Source organism: Moschus berezovskii, chromosome 26 (assembly GCF_049115385.1).
Source record: "Moschus berezovskii isolate FMDL1 chromosome 26, NW_MosBer_1.0, whole genome shotgun sequence".
Lineage (NCBI taxonomy): Eukaryota > Metazoa > Chordata > Mammalia > Artiodactyla > Moschidae > Moschus > Moschus berezovskii.
In genome coordinates this window covers 10,922,545-10,942,932 of record NC_142485.1, presented here as the reverse complement: position 1 = coordinate 10,942,932, position 20,388 = coordinate 10,922,545, and the positions used below count along the sequence as shown (strand labels likewise).

General features: G+C 36.7%; 1 protein-coding gene and 1 pseudogene across 1 annotated transcript in view; both read left to right on the top strand.

Moving 5' to 3' along the window:
• The window catches only part of ADAM32 (ADAM metallopeptidase domain 32), a 158,086-nt gene that overhangs the window by 129,220 nt on the left and 8,478 nt on the right, over nucleotides 1-20,388 (top strand). Inside the window, exons 18-19 of the mRNA XM_055416290.2 lie at nucleotides 12,238-12,328; nucleotides 13,436-13,595. Of these exons, the coding sequence (XP_055272265.2) occupies nucleotides 12,238-12,328; nucleotides 13,436-13,595 (251 nt within the window). The remainder of the gene's footprint in view (nucleotides 1-12,237; nucleotides 12,329-13,435; nucleotides 13,596-20,388) is intronic.
• LOC129549471 (U2 spliceosomal RNA) lies at nucleotides 7,520-7,607 on the top strand (annotated as a pseudogene).

Sequence of the window (20,388 nt, the reverse complement as noted above, 5' to 3'; positions counted from 1 at the left end):
CTTGGTAGAATTCACCTGTGAGACCATCTGGCCCTGGGCTTTTGTTTGTTAGAAGATTTTGATCACAGTTTCACAGTTTCTGTTTTCTTCTTGTTCAGTCTTGGGAGGTTGTACTGTTCTAAAAATTTGTCCATTTCTTTGGGGTTATCTGTTTTATTGGCATATAGTTGCTCATCGTAGTCGCATATGAGTTTTTTTTTTTTTTTTGGTATTTCTGCATTGTCTGTTGTAACTTCTTTTTCATTTCTAATTTTATTGTTTTGAGTCTTCCTTTTTTTTTTTTTTGATGAGTCTGGCTAACAGTTTGTAAATTTTGTTTATCTTTTCAAAGAACCAGCTTTAAGTTTTATTGATCTTTGCTATTTTTTTCCTTCATTTCTGCTCTAATCTTTATGATTTATTTCCTTCTACTAATTTTGGGAGTTCTTTGTTCTTCTTTTTCTAAACCTGCCCTATCAAAATTTAAAAAGATCAAGCTGTTCTGAAAGTAACTTAACTGCCTCCCAGCATCAATATAGTAATCTCTAATGAAAACAACACATTCTACAATATAATGTACACAATATACAGCATAACATTTTAAAAAGTAGCAAACATACAGAAGAGAACTATGTGACCCACAACAGAAGAAAACTTTAATCAATAGAAATAGACCCAGAAGTGTTAAAAAATGATATAATTAGTTGATAGGGATTTAAAAAAACTTTCTCATGTGTTTGAAGTAAAACATTAGCACAATAAGAAGAGATATTGGGAGATGTAAAAAACTCATGTAATTTATAGAAATAGAAAAACAACATAACTAAAATGAAAAATTCTGTGGATAGTATTAACAGCACAACTGACACTGCAGAAAAAAGTGTCAATATACCTAAAGATAAAGCAGTAGAAACTATTTAAATTGAAGCAAAAAGACCGAAAGAATGCATCAGTGACCCATTAGATCACTGTCAGATGGTTCTGCATATGTGTAATTGGTGTTGCAGAAAAAGAGAAAGAAGGGAGGCTAGAAACATTTTTAAGTAATTTTCAAAATTTGATAAAGGATGAACTGAAAGTTTCAAGAAGTTCAGTAAATCTCAGAAAAACCCCAATACACCAAGATATAATCAGATTACTGAAATAAGAAATAAAGGGAATATTTTAAATGTTGCCAGAGGAGAAAGATGCATTGCATTTGGAGGAATGATGAACAGTAAAAATGACTTCAGTCTTAACAGGAAATATGTAAGGCAGAAATATTAAGTGATATTATTTAATGTGAAAAAAACTGTTATTTGTTTTCTCTATGCAGTGAAAATATTTCAAAAATTAAGGATATAAAAGAATTTTTTCAGATATAAACACCTGAGAGACTTTGTTGCTAGAAAATATGCACTAAAGGAAATATTAAATTACATTCAGGTGGGAGGAATATAATGTCATATGGAAATATGGATCTGCACAAAGCAATGAAGAGCACTAGAAATGAAAAAAAGATGTAAACACGTATAAAACACTATATTTCATATAAACATTTTTAAGAAGGCAATTGACTTTTTAAAGTAAACACAATAATAATGTATCCTGATATTTTCAGCAGATGTAGACAAAGCAGTTTGTTGTTTCCATTGTGATTTTCATTTTCATTTCTCTTATGATTAATGGTGTTGAGCATCTGTTCATATTCTTGTTAGCCATTTGTATAGTATCTTTGGAGAAATGTCTACTCAAGTCCCTTGACCATTTAAAAATTATGTTATTTGGGGTTTTTGTTAGTTGCAGGACTTCTTTGTGTATTTTGGATATTAACCCTTTATCAGATATATGATTTGCAAGTGTTCTGTTTTATAGGTTGCCTTTTCAGTCCTAATGCGCAAATTTTTTTAGTTTGTTGTACACCCATCTGATTTTTTCACTCATGTTTATGCTTTTAGTGTCACATCCAGAAATCATTGTTAAGACCAGTGTCATGAAGCTTTTCCCCCGTATTTTCTTCTTCGAGTTTCATAGTTTTAGGGCTTACATTCAGATATTTAATACATTTTGAGCTCACCTTTCAGTATGTTGTGAAATAAGGGCAACTTCATTCTTTTGCATTGGGTGGCTAGTTTCTCCAGCACCATTTGCTCATGTAATTCTTCTTTTCCCATTGAGTGGTCTTGGCACACTTGTCAAAGATCACTTGCTGTATGAGCAATATGTTACCAATAACAGTAATTGCATAGAAAAATAGAGATATGGGAAAACTATTAAAATTTTTTCTTATTGAAGGATAATTGCTTTACAAAATTTTGTTGTTTTCTGTCAAACCTCAGTATGAATCAGCCATAGGTATACATATATCCCCTCCCTTTTGAACCTCCCTCCCATCTTCCTCCTCATCCCACCCCTCTAGACTGATACAGAGCACCTGTTTGAGTTTCCTGAGCCATACAGCAAATTCCTGTTGGCTATCTATTTTACACATAGTAATGTTAAGTTTCCATGTTACTTTTTCCATGCGTCTCACCCTCTCCTCCCCTCTCCCCATGTCCGTAAGTCTATTCTCTATGTCTGTTTCTCCATTGCTGCCCTGTAAATAACTTCTTCAGGACCATTTTTCTAGATTCTGTATATGTGCATTAGAATACGATATTTATCTTTCTCTGTCTGACTCACTTTACTCTGTATAATAGGTTCTAGGTTCATCCACCTCATCAGAACTGACTCAAATGTGTTCCTTTTTATGGCTTAGTAATATTCCATTGTGTATATGTACCACAACTTCTTTATCCATTCATCTGTCGATGGACCTCTAGGTTGCTTCCATGTTCTAGCTATTGTAAATAGTGCTGCAATGAACAATGGAATACATGTGTCTTTTTAAACCCTGGTTTCCTCAGGGTATATGCCTAGGAGTGGATTGCTGGATTATATGGTGGTTTTATTCCTAGTTTTTTAAGGAATCTCCACACCGTATTCCATAGTGGCTGTATCAATTTACATTCCCACCAACAGTGCAAGAGCGTTCCCTTTTCTCCACACCCTCTCCAGCATTTATTGTTTGTAGACTTTTTGATGATGGACTTTCTGACTGGTGTGAGGTGATAGATATCTCATGGTTTTGATTTGCATTTCTCTAATAATGAGCGATATGGAGCATCTTCTCATGTGTGTTTGTTAGCCATCTGTATGTCTTTGGAGAAATGTCTGTTTAGGTCTTTTTCCCACTTTTTGACTGGGTTGATTGCTTTTCTGGCATTGAGTTGTATGAGCTGCTTATATATTTTGGAAATTAATCCTTTGTCAGTTTCATTTGCTATTTTTTTCTTCCATTCTGAGGGTTGTCTTTCCACCTTGCTTATAGTTTCCTTTGCTGTGTAAAAGATTTTAAGTTTAATCAGGTCCCACTTGTTTACTTTTGTTTTTATTTCCGTTACTCTCGGAGGTGGGTTTTACAGGATCTTGCTTTGATTTATATCATCGAGTGTTCTGCCTGTTTTCCTCTAAGAGTTTTATAGTTTCTGTTCTTACATTTAGGTCTTTAATTCATTTTGAGTTTATATTTGTGTATGGTGTTTCATTCTTTTACATGTAGCTGTCCAGTTTTCTCAGCAGCATTTATCAAAGAGGCTCTCTTTGCCCCATTACATATTCTTGCCTCCTTTGTCAAAAATAAGGTACCCATAGGTGCATGGGTATATTTCTGGGCTTTCTATCTTGTTCCATTGGTCTATGTTTCTGTTTGTGTGCCAGTACCATACTGCCTTGATGACTGTGGCTTTGTGGTATAATCTGAAGTCAGGAAGGTTGTTTCCTCCAGCTCCATTCTTCTTTCTCAAGACTGCTTTGGCTATTCAGGGTCTTTTGTGTTTTGATATGAATTGTGAAATTTTTCATTCTAGTTCTGTGGAAAATGCCATTGGTAATTTAATAGGGATTGCATTGAATCTGTCAATTGCATTTGGTAGTATAGTAATTTTCACAATATTGATTCTTCCTACCCAGGGATATGGAATATATTTCTATCGGCTTATGTTGTCTGATTTCTTTCATTAGTGCCTAATACTTTTCTGTGTACCGTTCTTTTGTCTCCTTAGGTGAGTTTATTCCTAGATATTTAATTCTTTTGTTAGAATGTGAATGGGGTTGATTCCTTAATTTCTCTTTCTGATTTTTCATTATTGCTATATAGAAATGCAAGTGATTTCTGTGTATTGATTTTGTATCCTGCAACTTTGCTAAATTCACTGATTAGCTCTAGTAATTTTCTGATACTATCTTTAAGGTTTTCTATGTACAGTATCATATCATCTGCAAACAGTGAGAGCTTTACTTCTTTTCCAATCTGGATTCCTTTCATTTCTTTTTCTTCTCTGATTGCTGTAGCTAGGACTTCCAGAACTATGTTGAATGATAGTGGTGAAAGTGGACATCCCTGTCTTGTTCCTGATCTTAGTGAGAATGCTTTCCATTTTTCACCATTGAGAATAATGTTTGCTGTAGTGTTAGCAACACTACATAATAGTATAGTGTCATATAGTGTCATATATGGCCTTTACTATGTTGAGGTAGGTTCCTTCTATGCCCATTTTTTGAAGAGTTTTAATCATAAACAGGTCCTGAATTTTGTCAAAGGCTATTTCTGCATCTTTTGAGATGATCATATGGTTTTTATCCTTCAATTTGTTTACATGGTGTATCAGATTGATTGATTTGTGTGTATTGAAGAATCCTTACATTCCTGGAATAAACCCAACTTGATCATGGTGTATGAGCTTTCTGATGTGTTGCTGAATTCTGTTTGTTAAAATTTTGCTGAGGGTTTTTGCGTCTGTGTTCATCAGTGACGTTGGCCTGTAGTTTTCTTTTTCCGTGCTGTCTGTGTCTGGTTTTGGTATCAGGGTGACGGTGGCCTTGTAGAGTGAGTTTGGAAGTGCTCCTTCCTCTGCAACTTTTTGAAAGAGTTTTAGAAGGATGGGCATTAGCTCTACTCCAAATCTTTGATAGAATGCTCCTGTGAAGCCATCTGATCCTGGGATTTTGTTTTTTGGGAAAATTTTGATCACAGCTTCAATTTCAGTGCTTGTAATTGGGTTGTTCATAATTTTTATTTCTTCCTCACTCAGTCTTGGAAGATTGAACTTTTCTAAGAACTTCTCCATTTCTTCCAGCTTATCCACTTTATTGCCATTTAGTTGTTCATAATAGTCTCTTATAATCCTTTGTATTTCTGCATTGTCAATTGTAACCTCCGCTTTTTCATTTTTAATTTTGTTGATTTGAGTCTTCTCTTTTTTTCTTGATGAGTCTGGCTAAAGTTTTGTCAATTTTATCTTCTCAAAGAACCAGCTTTTAGTTTTATTAGTCTTTAATATTGTTTCTCTCATTTCTTTTTCATTTATTTCTTCTTGGATCTTTATGATTTCTTTTCTTTTACTAATTTTGGGGTCTTTTTGTTCTTCTTCTTCCAGTTGTTTTAGATGTAAAGTTAGGCTGTCTATTCAATGTTTTTCTTGTTTCTTGAGGTAGGATTGTATTGCTATAAACTTCCCTCTTAGGACTGATTTTGCTGCATCCCATCGGTTTTGAGTTGTCATGTTTTCATTGTCATTTGTTTCTAGAATTTTTGAAATTTCCATTTTGATTTCTTCAGTGACCTGTTGGTTATTTAGAAACGTGTTGTTTAATCTCCACGTGTTTGTGTTTCTTACAGTTTTTTTCTTGTAATTGATATCTAGTCTCAGAGTGTTGTGGTTGGAGAAGATGCTTGATACGATTTCAGTTTTCTTAAATTTACTGAGGTTTGATTTGTGACCCAAGATGTCTAGCCTGGAGAATGTTCCATGTGCACTTGAGAAGAACGTGTATTCTTCTGCATTTGGATGGAATGTCCAGAAGATGTCAATGAGCTCCATCTCCTCTAATGTATCCTTTAAGACTTGTGTTTCCTCATTAATTTTCTGTTTTGATGCTTTGTCCATTGGTGTGAGTGGGCTGTTAAAGTCTCCTACTGTTACTTCAGTTTCTCCTTTATGTCTGTTAGTGTTTGTCTGAGGTACTGAGGTGCCCCTGTGTTGAGTGCATAGATATTTACAATTGTTATGTCTTCCTCTTGGATTGACCCCTTGATCATTATGTAGTGTCCTTCCTTATCTCTTGTAATCTTTGTTTTAGGTCTATTTTGTCTGATATGAGGATTGCTACTCCTGATTTCTTTTGCTTCACATTTGCATGGAATATATTTTTCCATCCTCTCACTTTCAGTCTATATGTGTCTTGAGGGCTGAAGTGGTTTTATTGTACACAGCATATATATGGGTCTTGTTTTTGTATCCATTCAACCAGTCTGTGTCTTTTGATTTGAGCATTTAATCCATTTACATTTAAAATAGTTATTGATATATATATATTCCTATTGCCCTTTTTTAAATTGCTTGGGATTGATTTTATAGACCTTTTTTTTTCTGTTGTATTTCTTGACTATATAAGTCCATTTAGTGTTTGTTCTAAAGTTGGTTTGGTTGTACTGAATTCTCTTAACTTTTGCTTGTCTGAAAAGCTTTTTATTTCTCCATCAGTTTTGAATGAGAGATCCTTGCCGGATACAATAATCTTGGTTGTAGATTCTTCCCTTTTAGTACTTTAAATATATCCTGCCATTCCCTTCTGGCCTGCAGAGTTTCTGCTGAAAGATCAGCTGTAAAGCGTATGGGGATTCCCTTGTATGTTACTTGTTGCTTTTCCCTTGCTGCTTTTAATATTCTTTCTTTGTGTTTGGTCTTTGTAAGTTTGATTAGTATGTGTCTTGGTGTGTTTCTCCTTGGGTTTATCCTATATAGGACTCTTTGTGCCTCTTGGACTTGACTGTTTCCCTTTTCATGTTTGGGAAATTTTCAACTATCTCTTCAAAAATTTTCTCATACACTTTCTTTTACTCTTCTTCTTCTGGGACCCCTATAATTCAAATGTTGGTGCATTTGATATTGCCCCAGAGGTCTCTGAGACTATCCTCAGTTCTTTCCATTCTTTTTACTTTATTCTGCTCTTTAGAAGTTTTTTCCATCATTTTATCTTCCAGCTCATTGATTTGTTCTTCTGCTTCATATACTCTGCTATTGATTCATTCTAGATCATTTTTAATTTCAGTAATTGTGTGTCTCTGCATGTTCATTCTTTAATTCTTCTAGGTCTTTGTTAATTGATTCTTGAATTTTCTCCATTTGCTTTCAAGGTTTTTGATCATGTTTAATACTTTGGCCACTTCATGCAAAGAGTTGACTCATTGGAAAAGACCCTGATGCTGGGAGGGATTGGGGGCAGGAGGAGAAGGGGACGACAGAGGAAGAGATGGCTGGATGGGATCACCGACTCAATGGACATGAGTTTGGGTAAATTCTGGGAGTTGGTGATGGACAGGGAGGCCTGGCATGCTGTGATTCATGGGGTCACAAAGAGTCAGACATGACTGAACGACTGAACTGAACTGAACTGACAGTTATCTGAATTCTTTTCAGGTAGCTTGCCTATTTCCTCTTCATTTATTTGGACTTCTGTGATTGCTTCTCAGCCTTTTGGCTAAGATCAAGTGTAGTATTTGGACTTCTGTGCTTTTAGTTTGTTTCTTCATTTGTGTAGTAGTTCTCTGCCTTTTCATTTTTTAACTTATTGTGTTTGAGTTCTCCTTTTCCCATGCTTCAAGGTTGAATTCTTTCTTCCTTTTGGTGTCTGCCCTGTAAGATTGATCCAGTGGTTTGTGTAAACTTCTTGTAGGGTGAGATTTGTGCTGAATTTTTGTTTGTTGTTTTTCCTCTGATGGGCAAGGCTGAGAGAGGTGGTAATCCTGTCTTCTGATGATTTTGTTAGTATTTTTGTTTTGTTTGTTGTTCAGATGAGGAGTCCTGCACAGGGTGCTATTGGTGGTTGGGTGATGCTGGGTCTTGTATTCCAGTGGTTTCCTTTGTGTGAATTCTCACTATTTGTTACCCCTTAGGGTTTGTTCCGGAGAAGGCAATGGCAAGCCACTCCAGTACTCTTGCCTAGAAAATCCCATAGATGGAGGAGCCTGGTAGGCTGAAGTCCGTGGGGTCACTAAGGGTCGGACACGACTGAGCAACTTCACTTTCACTTTTCACTTTCACACATTGGAGAAGGAAATGGCAACCCACTCCAGTGTTCTTGCCTGGAGAATCCCAGGGACGGGGGAGCCTGGTGGGCTGCTGTCTATGGGGTCACACAGAGTCGGACACAACTGAAGTGACTTAGCAGCAGCAGCAGCAGGGTTTGTTCTCTGGTAGTCTAGTGTCTTGGAGTCAGTGCTCCCACTCCGAAGGCTCAGGGCTTGATCTCAGGAACAAAGTTTCCACAAGTGGTTTGTTATGGAATTAAGTGAGATTAAAAAAAATATCCAAAAATGAGAAACCAAAGATGGACCCCAGACAAATGGCAGTTATAAAATGAGGCAAATAATAATTGAAATAATGGAATATTCACATATACATATACACCCATGAGCAAAGTCAAAACATTCCAACAACAATAAAGTACAATAGATTGACTTGGTGAACAACAGAAATAAAAAACTATATTTACTAATTAAGAACAAAACTAACTAAAGCACAAACTGGAAAACAAAACTAAAGCAAAGTGCCAAGTGGGGAATAAAGGAATTAAAAAAAACTAACAAATGTGTTGAGAGGAAAGGAAAGAAAAGAGAGAAAGAATAGATATGCAAAGTTAAATAGAGGTAGATGAAGAAGATTGATATAAAAGATTAACTGCAAGGGGAAAAGAGCAGTAGGAGGGCAAACAAAGGAATAAATGTAGAAAGAATATAATAGATTAAAATAAATTAAAATTAAAAAAGAGAAAAGAAAAAAAAAAAACAAACCTGCCCAGAACTGCAAAAGCCCAACAAGGAGGCAGAGGTTTATAACAACAATAAAAAAATGTGAACAAGGGAGAAAAAAAAAGCTCAAAAGCTTAGTTAGATTTCAAGTGCCAATAAAATAAACAATTACAACAGAGACGGGGGGAAACGGAAAAAAAGAGGAAAAATCCAAAATAATCTACAGAACAAGTCAAAACACGAGAATAATAAATGTTTTTCTTGCGTCACTGCTGTCAGAATCCTCTCAATGGGAGTCACAGTCCACCTCACCTCCCTAGGATGTCTTCCAACACTGTGCTGGTCTCTGGACCTGCTGTGGGGGCAGATTCTAATCTGCTCCAACTCCTGTATGTTCTTGCCTCCAGTGGCCACAGCTATCAGAACTAGTGTGTTTCTTTTGTGGGAGCTCTCAATGTCCTTTTATATATGTTCCATAGACACAGAGTCTGCCTAGTTGATCACGTGGATTTAATCTGCAGCTTGTATTGCTGGTGGGAGGGTTTTGGGTCTTCTTCCTTAGTCATACCGCCCCTGGGTTTCAACTGTGGTTTTATTTCCACTCCTGCATATCAGTCGTCCACTGGGGTTAGCTCCTGAGGCTACCCTGGAGGATTTGGGTCTGCCCCAGTGAGGGCCAGGTGTGGAGGTGGTGCAGCTGCTTGGGTTGCAGGGGTTTTGGCAGCACCAGGTACTCAGGCTAGGGTAGCAGGAAATACAGTGCTCTAGAAGGGTGGATATGGGAAAACTCTTTAATAGTATAAACAATATAGAAGAAATAATGGAGTTGAATCATTATCAACAGATGCTAAAACTAGTGGGTGAAACTCTTATGAGGATCCAGATACTTACATATGTCCATATTACATACACAAGTTATCTCCTCCAATGGAAGCATAGTAACTTACAGTGGAAAAAACTTGGAAGACATCACCTAAACGAAGTGATGCAACTGTAACAACACAATATTAGGACAGACTGACAAGGTGTGTAGCTGTCAAAGTAATGCTCAAAATCCTCCAAGCCAGGCGTCAACAGTACGTGAGCAGTGAACTTCCAGATGTTCAAGCTGGTTTTAGAAAAGGCAGAGGAAGCAGAGATCAAATTGCCAACATTTGTTGGATCCTAGAAAAAGCAAGAGAGTTCCAGAAATAACATCTACTTCTGCTTTATTGACTATGCCCAAGCCTATGATTGTGTGGATCACAACAAACTGTTGAAAATTCTTAAAGAGATGGGAATACCAGACCACCTGACCTGCCTCCTGAGAAATCTGTCTGCGTCAGCAAGTAACAATTAGAACAACAGATTGGTTCCAAATCAGGAAAGGAGTATGTCCAGGCTGTATATTGTCACCTTGCTTATTTAACTTATATGCAGAGTACATCATGTGAAATACCACACTGGATTAAGCACAAGTTGGAATCAAGATTGCCAGGAGAAATATCAATAATGGCAGATATACAGATGGCAGAAAGAGAAGAACTAAAGAGCCTCTTGATGAAAGTGAAAGAGGAGAGGGAAAAAGTTGGCTTAAAACTCAACATTCAGGAAACTAAGATCATAGCATCCGGTCCTATCACTTCATGGCAAATAGATGGTGAAGCCATGGAAACAGTGAGAGACTTCATTTTTTGGCGGGGTTCCAAAATCACTGCAGATGGTGACTGCAGCCATGAAATTCAAAGATGCTTGCTCCTTGGAAGAAAACCCATGACCAACTTAGACATCATATTAAAAAGTAGAGACATTACTTTGCCAACAAAGGTCCGTCTAGTCAAAGCTGTGGTTTTTCCAGTAGTCATGTATGGATGTGAGAGTTGGACTATAAAGAAAGCTGAGCACTGAAGAATTGATGCTTTTGAATTGTGGTGCTGGGGAACTCTTGAGATCTCTTGGACTGCAAGGAAATCCAACCAGTCCATCCTAAAGGAAGCCAGTCCTGAATATTCATTGGAAGGACTGATGCTGTAGCTGAAACGTCAATATTTTGGCCACCTGATGTGAAGAACTGACTCATTGGAAAAGACCCTGATGCTGGGAAAGATTGAAGGCGGGAGGAGAAGGGGATGAGAGGATGAGGTGATTGGATGGCATCATCTGCTCGATGGGGATGAGTTTGAGTAAATGCCTGGAGTTGGTGATGGACAGGGAAGCTTGGCGTGCTGCAGTCCATGGGGTCACACAGAGTCGGACACGACAGACTGAACTGAACTGACAACATGTGTCTCCTGAAAAAGGCAATATTATTTCAATGAGATATTGGGTTGGCCCTAAAGTTCATTCTGGTTCTAGAAAAGCATGAATGGACTTTTTGGCCAACCCAATATTTCCGAGTAAACACACATACACAGACACACACAGAGACACTACAACATGAAAGTGATAAGACAGAAGCTGGGGCAGTGGAAACTGCAAACAGAACGCTTTTTTCCATGTACACCTGAGCCATGGAATACAGGAATTAGAATCAGGTTCTTAAATTGAGATCTTAGAAATTGAGAGGGGTTTTATATCATTTTGAGGAGTAGCATAGCCTAGTAGTCAAGGGCAGAGACTGAAACCAGATTTCTTTGGTTTAAGTTCTGTCTCCACCACTACCAGCCATGTGACTTTTGACAAGTTAAGTATCTATGCCTCCAGGTTATTCATCTTTAGAGTGGGAATAATTATCCCAACCTTACAGGACTGTTGTGAGGATTTAATGAGTAAATCAATGTAAAGTGCTCAGAATGAAGACTCACACATTGTAAGTACCATAAAGCTGTTTCTATCATTAATTAGTTAATTAAAAAAATTATCTGATACCCTCTTGGAATACACAAAACTTTTGCTTAAAAATCAAACAAACAGAAACTAATGAAGTGAACAAACCTGATCCTGGCCAAGGGCAGTGCTATGCTGTTAAATGTTTACCAATTAGCTTGAGGAAGCTTAAAGTCCTCTTCTATGTGTACAGATCGACCACCACATGATGTTACTGAAAGTGGAGATGGGAAGAAGTGTACACAGTCCTCCTTGCGAGCTGATACTGGCTGGCTCTAACACACCGCTGGAATGGTGTCATTTTCAATAGAATTTAAGTAGATGGTTCTGGAATTGCACACTAAATTTTCAGGTGAACATTTGAAGGTGTTAAGTTTGGATATTATTTCAAATATTGTGAGCCTCACTTTATAGCTCCTTTTTAGCATGTGTGTGCATCTGTGCATACTTTAGGCTAAGAAACCAAGCATTTGATTTGTAGAATTATCTCTGTAAATAAATCAAAGAAACAGAAGTACACTAGATGAAAATACTGGAGTAAGCCTGATGATCCATCAGATAATTTTGCTTTCTATGAGAAAATATTTTTAAATGACTATCTGAATTAAAAAAAATGATTCTAGGTGTGCACTTCCACGATGATATGCAATTGTACTGGTGGCTACAGACCTCCAGATTGCAGAGTGAGATCCAGAATATCACCTGGGGAACAGGGCAAGTATCTATCTCTTACATATCCAGTTAATAGAATTGTCAAATTGCTTGCCTTCACCTAAAATGGTTAGGTTTTTGCCACTTAGAAAGAAACCATTATTTGTAATTAAAAGGTAAACAAATAGGCTTCCAAAAGAAATAGAAACCAATATGCTTTCTTAATCTTGCTTTTTCCCCCTAATATTAACTTTTCAATATGACTGAAGCTGAGTATCTTTTAAAATTTTTGTTTACTTGTGTCTGATTTTCTCCTTTAAATTTTCCTTCAACCCTTTCCCACTTTTATGGTTGATCCTGTGACCTGAGCTCTATACCAGCAACACACCCTGTGTCTAACACTAATATATGTCTGTTACAGAAGAAATAAAGGAAGTAGGAGATAAACCTTTAGTCTGAAGGAGTTTTCAGTTTAAATGATAAAAATCTATTGATTGCTGTTAAAGAGATGACAGAAAGATGCTAAAACAGTATTATGTTTGTCATGACTTTAGTTTTTGTCATTCATCCACTGATTTAGCAAATATTTCTTGAATTCGTAATATATATGCCAGGTACTTATCATATGACACTAGGCATGTACAGATAGCAAAACAAAGCCCCACTCCTCATGGAACTTAAAGAATACCCAGTGCTAATTAGTTGCAGAATTAGAGTTAGGGATCCTGTCTCCTATTTTTCATTCCTGTGCCATTTTAGTAACACTGCAGTGACTCCATAGGTAAAAACAGATCCCTAATGTTGGAGAGCCAGCACTCTAATAAAGATAAACAAGATATGCACAGATATAGTAGAATTCTGTGATAATGCACCTTGTAATAATGCAGGTTTGTTGGTTATATGTCTCTGAAGTTATGGGGTTCTACTTATACTGGGATTTTGCTGTAGCTGCTCTATAAGGTAGAATACATTAGAACTTCCTGGAACTTAGTGTCTATTCTTTTAGAATGAGAGTTGATAGAGATAGTCTTAAGTATTATGATTCTATTATTATTTTTCATTGTTACTTGAATTATGATGAAAATTAAGAACATTGTAATAAGTTTGCTGTAACTTAAAAGTACACAGCTTAATTTTTTTCTCTGATTTTTTATGTATTTTTATTTTTAGGTTTACCCATGGAAAGAACTTCTGAGAAGGGTGGGAAGAAGCAGTGGCTTTTGGCTATCTACATTGCTTTACCTGTTCTTGCTGTAGCAACCATAATAGCTGCTTCATGGAAGCTTACGAAAAAGTGGTTTAGCAAGAAAGAGGAATCCCAAAGTAGTGGGTAAATTAAATTTGTGCTCTGAAGTTAAACCGTTTAAATCTAGTCAGATATAAGGCAATATTATGAACAGCAACAATACTTTACGTTTTATAGGAATTTTGAATGCTACATCAATATCTCATTTAATTGTTTGAGATAGTTTTGGATATCCTTATTTTAAGGTTTCAAAAATTTCAGATTCTGGTTTTAATAACTTGCCAATGTTATTGCCTCAGTAAATGAGACAGGAATGCATCCACATCTGTTGCTTTCACATGCCCAGTGGTTCTCATTTCTATTATATACAAGCTAAACTTTTCCAATATATCATGGCTTTCTCTTTGTTGAAATTTCTGCTTTATATACTCTGAAAGTGAAAATGTTGGTCATTTAGTCATGTCCTACTCTTTGCAATCCTGTGGACTGTAGCCTGCCAGGCTCCTCTGTCCATGGGATTCTCCAGGCAGGAGTGGGTTGCCATTCCCTTCTCCAGGGAGTCTTCTCAACCCAGGGATTGAACCTGGGTCTTGCCGTGCACTGCAGGCAGAGTCTTTACCATTTGAGCCACCAGGCAGTGACTAAATATATAACACTCAGTGTAGTTATATATTCTTGGTGTATTTTCTTTTCATCATTAACAATTGTATCTTAAATTCTGTTTTTACTCTTTTATATTATTGTATCCCAGCTTGCTTTCTGCAAGTTAGATTTACCTATTACATATTTTTCATCCCTTATTTTCAGTCTTAGATTTTAGTTGATATCCTGTAAACAGCCTTTATATGAAAAATATAGTAGTGGAGTTTGTCATATTTATATGCTTAATGTATGATCACAGATATTCATGTTGAAATTTTCTTCCTACTTACTATCTTCTCTTTTGGCATTATTTCCTTTTCCCAGATTCCATTTTTTTATTATGATTTTTCTGTTTTCTTTTACTATTTTGTACATTTTATTTCTGTTTTTATTATTTAATGGTGTTATATATATACAATGTCTTAATTTAATCATTATATGTAGTCTTCTGAATAAGACAAGGATCTTAGCCTTGTAACACTAATCTATCTTTTTCGATCTATTTGTCATTTGGTTTTTCAGTTTCCTCCAAATAAATTTTGTTTTTTTTAAAAATTATCATTATTATATTTAGTTAACATTTATTAGAATTTCCTGTTACATTTTCCAGATTATTTACTTTATCATTCCTTTCTGTTAAATTTAGTTCTGAGATAATTTAAGAAATATAAAAGGCTTCCCTCGTAGCTCAGTTGGTAAAGAATCTGCCTGCAATGCAGGAGACCCTGGTTCTAGCACTGGGTTGGGAAAATCCCCTGAAGAAGGAAATGGCAACTTACTCCAGTATTCTTGCCTGGAGAATCCCATTGTCAGAGGAGCCTGGCAGGCTACAGTTCATGGGGTCGCAAGAGTTAGACACAACTTAGCGACTAAACCACCACCAAGAAATATAAAAAGTTGCAAAAATGGCACAGAGTTTCTTGGCTCTATCACTTAGGTTTTATCAATGATAGCATCTTACATTAACAGTGAATTTTCACAGCAAGGGGACTGGTATTGGTATAGTTTTATCAGTTAAACTATAGACCTAAAGCTCAGCACTCAGAAAACTAAGATCATGACATCCAGTCCCATCACTTCATGGCAAATAGATGGGGAAACAGTGGAAACAGTGGCTGACTTTATTTTTGGGGGCTCCAAAATCGCTGCAGATGGTGATTGCAGCTATGAAATTAAAAGACGCTTACTCCTTGGAAGGAAAGTTATGACCAACCTAGACAGCATATTAAAAAGCAGAGACACTACTTTGCCAACAAAGGTCCGTCTAGTCAAAGCTATGGTTTTTCCAGTGGTCATGTATGGATGTGAGAGTTGGACTATAAAGAAAGCTGAGCGCCAAAGAATTGATGCTTTTGAATTGTGGTGGGGAAGACTCTTGAGAGTCCCTTGGACTGCAAAGAGATCCAACCAGTCCATCCTAAAGGAAACCAGTCCTGACTATTCATTGAAAAGACTGATGCTGAAGCTGAAACTCCAGTACTTTGGCCACCTGATGTGAAGAACTGACTCATTGGAAAAGACCCTGATGCTGGGAAAGATTGAAGGCAAGAGGAGAAGGGGACAACAGAGGATGAGATGGTTGGATGGCATCACCGACTCGATGGGCATGAGTTTGAGTGAACTCCGGGAATTGGTGATGGACAGGGAGGCCTGGCGTGCTGTGGTTCATGGGGTCGCAAAGAGTTGGACACGAGTGAGCGACTGAACTGAACTGATAGACCTTATTCATATTCACTAGTGTTTATAGACATATATATAGTCCATGGGGTCACAAAGAGTCGGACATGACTGAGAGACTTTCACTTATTTTGTTAGTTATGTCTGTGTGTATGTATATATACATTTTTTTTTTCAGGGATCACAGCCTTGTGGTGAAGGGGCTTGCATAACTCATTGAAATGCTGTTCAAGCCCACACAAGACAGATAAGTCTCTGGTCCACTGGTGGAGGAAATGGCAACCCACTCCAGTGTTCTCAGTGCAAGAACCCCGTGAACAGTATGAAAAAGCAAAAAAATATGACACCGGAAGATGAGCCCCCCTGGTCAGAAGGTGTCCAATATGCTACTGGGGAAGAGTGGAGGGCAATTATTAATAGCTCCAGAAAGAATGGAGCGGCTGGGTCAAAATGGAAATGATGATCAGTGTGGATGTGTCTGGTGGTGAAAGTAAATTCCAATGCTGTAAAGAACAATATTGCCTAGGAACCTGGAATGTTAGGTCCCTGAATCAAGGTAAATTGGACGTGGTCAAGCAGAAGATGGCAAGGTTGAACATTGACATCTTAGGAATCAATAAACCAAATGAGTGTTAATGGGCGAATTTAATTCAGATGACCATTACATCTGCTATTGTGGGCCAGAATCCCTTAGAAGAATTGGAGTAGCCCTCATGTAGTCAATGAATGAGTCTGAAATGCAGTACTTGGGTGCAATCTCAAAAACGACAGTATGATCTCGGTTCGTTTCCAAGGCAAACCATTCACCTTCACAGTAATACAAGTCTATGCCCCAACCACTAATGCTGAAGAAGCTGAAACTGACTGATTCTATGAAGACCTACAAGACCTTCTAGAACTAACACCAAAAACGGTGTCCTTTTCATCACAGAGGATTGGAATACAAAAATAGGAATTCAGGAGATACCAGGAGTAGTAGGCAAGTTTGGTCTTGCAGTACAAAATGAAGCAGGGCAAAGCCCAACAGAGAATTGTAGCTGCCTTGGTCTCCCCAGGTGGTATCACCTCAATTAGGGGAGACTTCTTTCTCTGCTTGGCTTCCCGTTGCTGTGTTTCAGCATGGAAAGTCTTCTCTGCAGTAAGAAGGGGCAATCATGGGTCTTTAGTTCCTTCTCTCATACATCACTATCTTGCCTAATATTCAGTATCTGAAAAGCAGTGTTTAACGTGTTTTGTCCAGATTTTCAGTTGTTTCAGGCAGAAGTGTAAATCCTGTTACTCCATTTTGATCAATATTGGAACTGTATCTTTATAGTTTGTAACTGCACTTTCATAGGTATCTCTCCATCTCATGTTCTGTTTGATTTTCTCAGATCATTCTCTCATATCACCATTTCTTCCTTCTCAGTCCTGTTCTAGACTTATGGATTATATTCTTGCAAAGATCTCTATGGAGATTCTAAATATTCTCAGAATTTTTTTTTTAATCATTTGTATTTCTTGGTGTGTGAGCTCACTTTTGGCTATGGCTGCTGACGTTAACTACTAGAGCTTTGTAATCATAGACTCTTTTCTCTTCAATATCTATGATTTTCCCATGAGAATTCAGCATGCCGTGTGTTGAAAACTCACACATGTGGGTGGTTTCATTTTTGCTTTTTTTAAAGCAAAAATATTTAAAGCAATTGCTCTGCATGGTGTTCAAGCATTTGTAGGAGTGTGAACTGGCATCCTGAAAGTGCATTTTTCGGAGACTTGGGACCCCTCAGTGATGCACTTTCCCCCATCTGTCCATGCATGTTGCATGTCCCCATTTTCCCTGCTGCGTTCCAAAGGCCACTGGTCAGGATTTTTACTGTCCCTGTTGAATGGGTGGTATGACCATTCATGGCTCCCAGGTTAAGTGGCTCCAGTTAAGGAGCTCACTTAGTTTCCCTACATGCAAAGTCCTCATAACTTAACTCCTTCTAAGGAATGACTATTGAATCTCTAGTCCCAAAGTTGTATCACTGGTTTAGACACCCCTGCAGTCATTCACTTTTAGGTCCTGTTTACCCTTTGAACCCTCCGTTTCTTCATTTTTACTAGCACCAAGACAATTCTTTTCTTATTAACCTCAGTTGTGTGTTAACTGTTCATGCTGTTGTTTTCAGGCCTCCCCTATGAGGAATGGAAAGGGAAAATTTCCCACAAGTTCAGTCTGTCGGATTGTCTAGAAGTCCGTATGGATTTTACCTTATAAAATGTAGCATTTCTTTATCAGTGAATAAAAAGTTAAAAGTTGGGGTATAAAGGTCAGAATCAGGCATTCAGGATCCAACCTATATTCTGTGTTCAGAAGTGATAAAGAAAAAGCAAATTTGTGCCTTCTTGATAATTTCCTCATGGCAGGTTTGAAATATACTTTTTATGGATGAGGTACGCAGGTAAAAATGTTTGCTTATTTGCATCGCTGTTTAGTGACCTTGCACATTGTTTTCTTTTTTGATAACTAATCTTATAAAAGAGATAATACAGCTTATAAAATGGCCTGACTTTTATTTATGCTGTTGACAAGCTCTCTTATGACTAATTTTGGACACTTATTTTCCACTTGTTTAATATCCAGGTCAGAAGGTGGCACTCACAGAAATGTCACCAGGTAGGTAAACTGTAAGGCATCTTAAGACACATGTTGAAAATTAAGAATGAATTAGTAATTCACAATGTCTAGCTAAAGTTGGTAAAGTAATCCTCTGAAAACCAGGCTACTAATATATAATAATTTAGTTTCTAGTAAATTAGTCTTCTGTTCATATAAATAGATACTATTTTTTTCTGAGGAAACAAGGAATAAAATGGCTGACTCTAATAAAATTTAGAATATGTATAATTAGTAAAGAGAAAAGGATGTATGTAGGATTTAGTCAGTTGTGTCTGACCCTTGCAACATCATTGATTGTAGCCCCCCTAGGCTCCTCTGTCCATGAGATTTTCCAGGCAAGAACACTGGAGTGGGTTACCATTTCCTTCTCCAGGGGATCTTCCTGTCCTAGGGATCGAACCCAGGTCTCTTGCATTGCAGGCAGATTCTTTACCGACTGAGCTACTAAAGAAACCACAGCTTGGGTTATATTCATGTACAGCTTGCGTAAACAAGCAAGCAAATGCTTGATATTTGATAGACTGTACATGACCGAACTCATGTATAAATTTCTATAGTAGTTATGGATTGGTAAGAACTAATTATATCTATTTCCTGTGTTTTTTTTAAATCATAGCATATTGTTCCCATTAATATTTCTTAAATAATAAATTCAGTCCTTACTGATTTATAACTGGATACCAACATTCAGGGTTTCCCTGGTGGCTCAGCAGTAAAGAATCTGCCTGCAATGCAAGAGACCCTTGAGGTTCGATCTCAGGTTCTCAGGTTTGATCCTTGGGTCAGGAAGACCCCTGGTGGAGGGCATGGCAACCCACTCTAGTACTCTTGCCTAGAGAATCCCACAGACAGAGGAGCCTGGCAGGCTGCAGTCCATAGGGTTGTATAGAGTCAGACATGACTGAGATGACTGAGCAGCAGCAACATACCAACATTTCAGTTTATCTGATATAACTTTTCAGTCCCCTTACTTTCAACCTTTTATTTAATCTGGTCTTTTGAAAATAGCCTGCCAATGATATTTTAAAATCTGTAACCTCAAATGTCTCAGTAGTTGAATTTAGTATGTCTATATACTTATAATATGTTTGCTGATATGTTTAGAGTAAATTCTTCCATTTTGTTTTGTTTTTTCTGTTTCTCATGCTTTTTCAGTATTTTCTTTTCTTTCTTGTATTCCATTATATTGATTATGCTTTCATTGTTTTTTCTTTCCTTCTATCAATTTGATCTTTATGTGTTCAATTGTATTCTTATAGTGATATTCTTTAATTATTATGTTATTATACTGTGTTTTATTAAATTATTTAAATATAAAGTTATAATTTAGATATAAAAGTACTTATAATCTTCTTATAACAATTTATGGATATTAGCCCATTAAACCTTATACTCTTTTATTCATTCTTTAATAGTATTATCATTTGGGTTTTAGTTACTCCTTATTTTTAACCTGATACAAATAAGTCAGTGTTATCATTATTATTATATTTAATCATTATTACATTTAATCAAAACATACTAAGATTTCACTACATTTTTGTCACTTTATTTACTCATTATTCTGTTTTGAATTTAATTCCATATTTTGATGTGCAGTCTCCCTTTTGGTGAAGTACATCTTAACATTTCTATCAGTGAGTCTTTGTGTAGCAAACTGTTTATCTTACCCACATAAAATTGTGCTTATTTCATTCTCAAATGTGAGTTTAGGTAGTATGGACTTCTTGTGTGTGTGTGCTTACATCTGGGTTTTATTTTTATTTTTTTAAATTTTTAATTGGAGGATAATTGCTTGTTATGTTGGTTTCTTTGTGTGAACTATATTGAGAGTTATTTTGTTTCCACTATTTAAAGGTATGTAAGTGTAGTGTAGCATTTATTCCTGATGATGATAAATCTTTTGATAGTGTG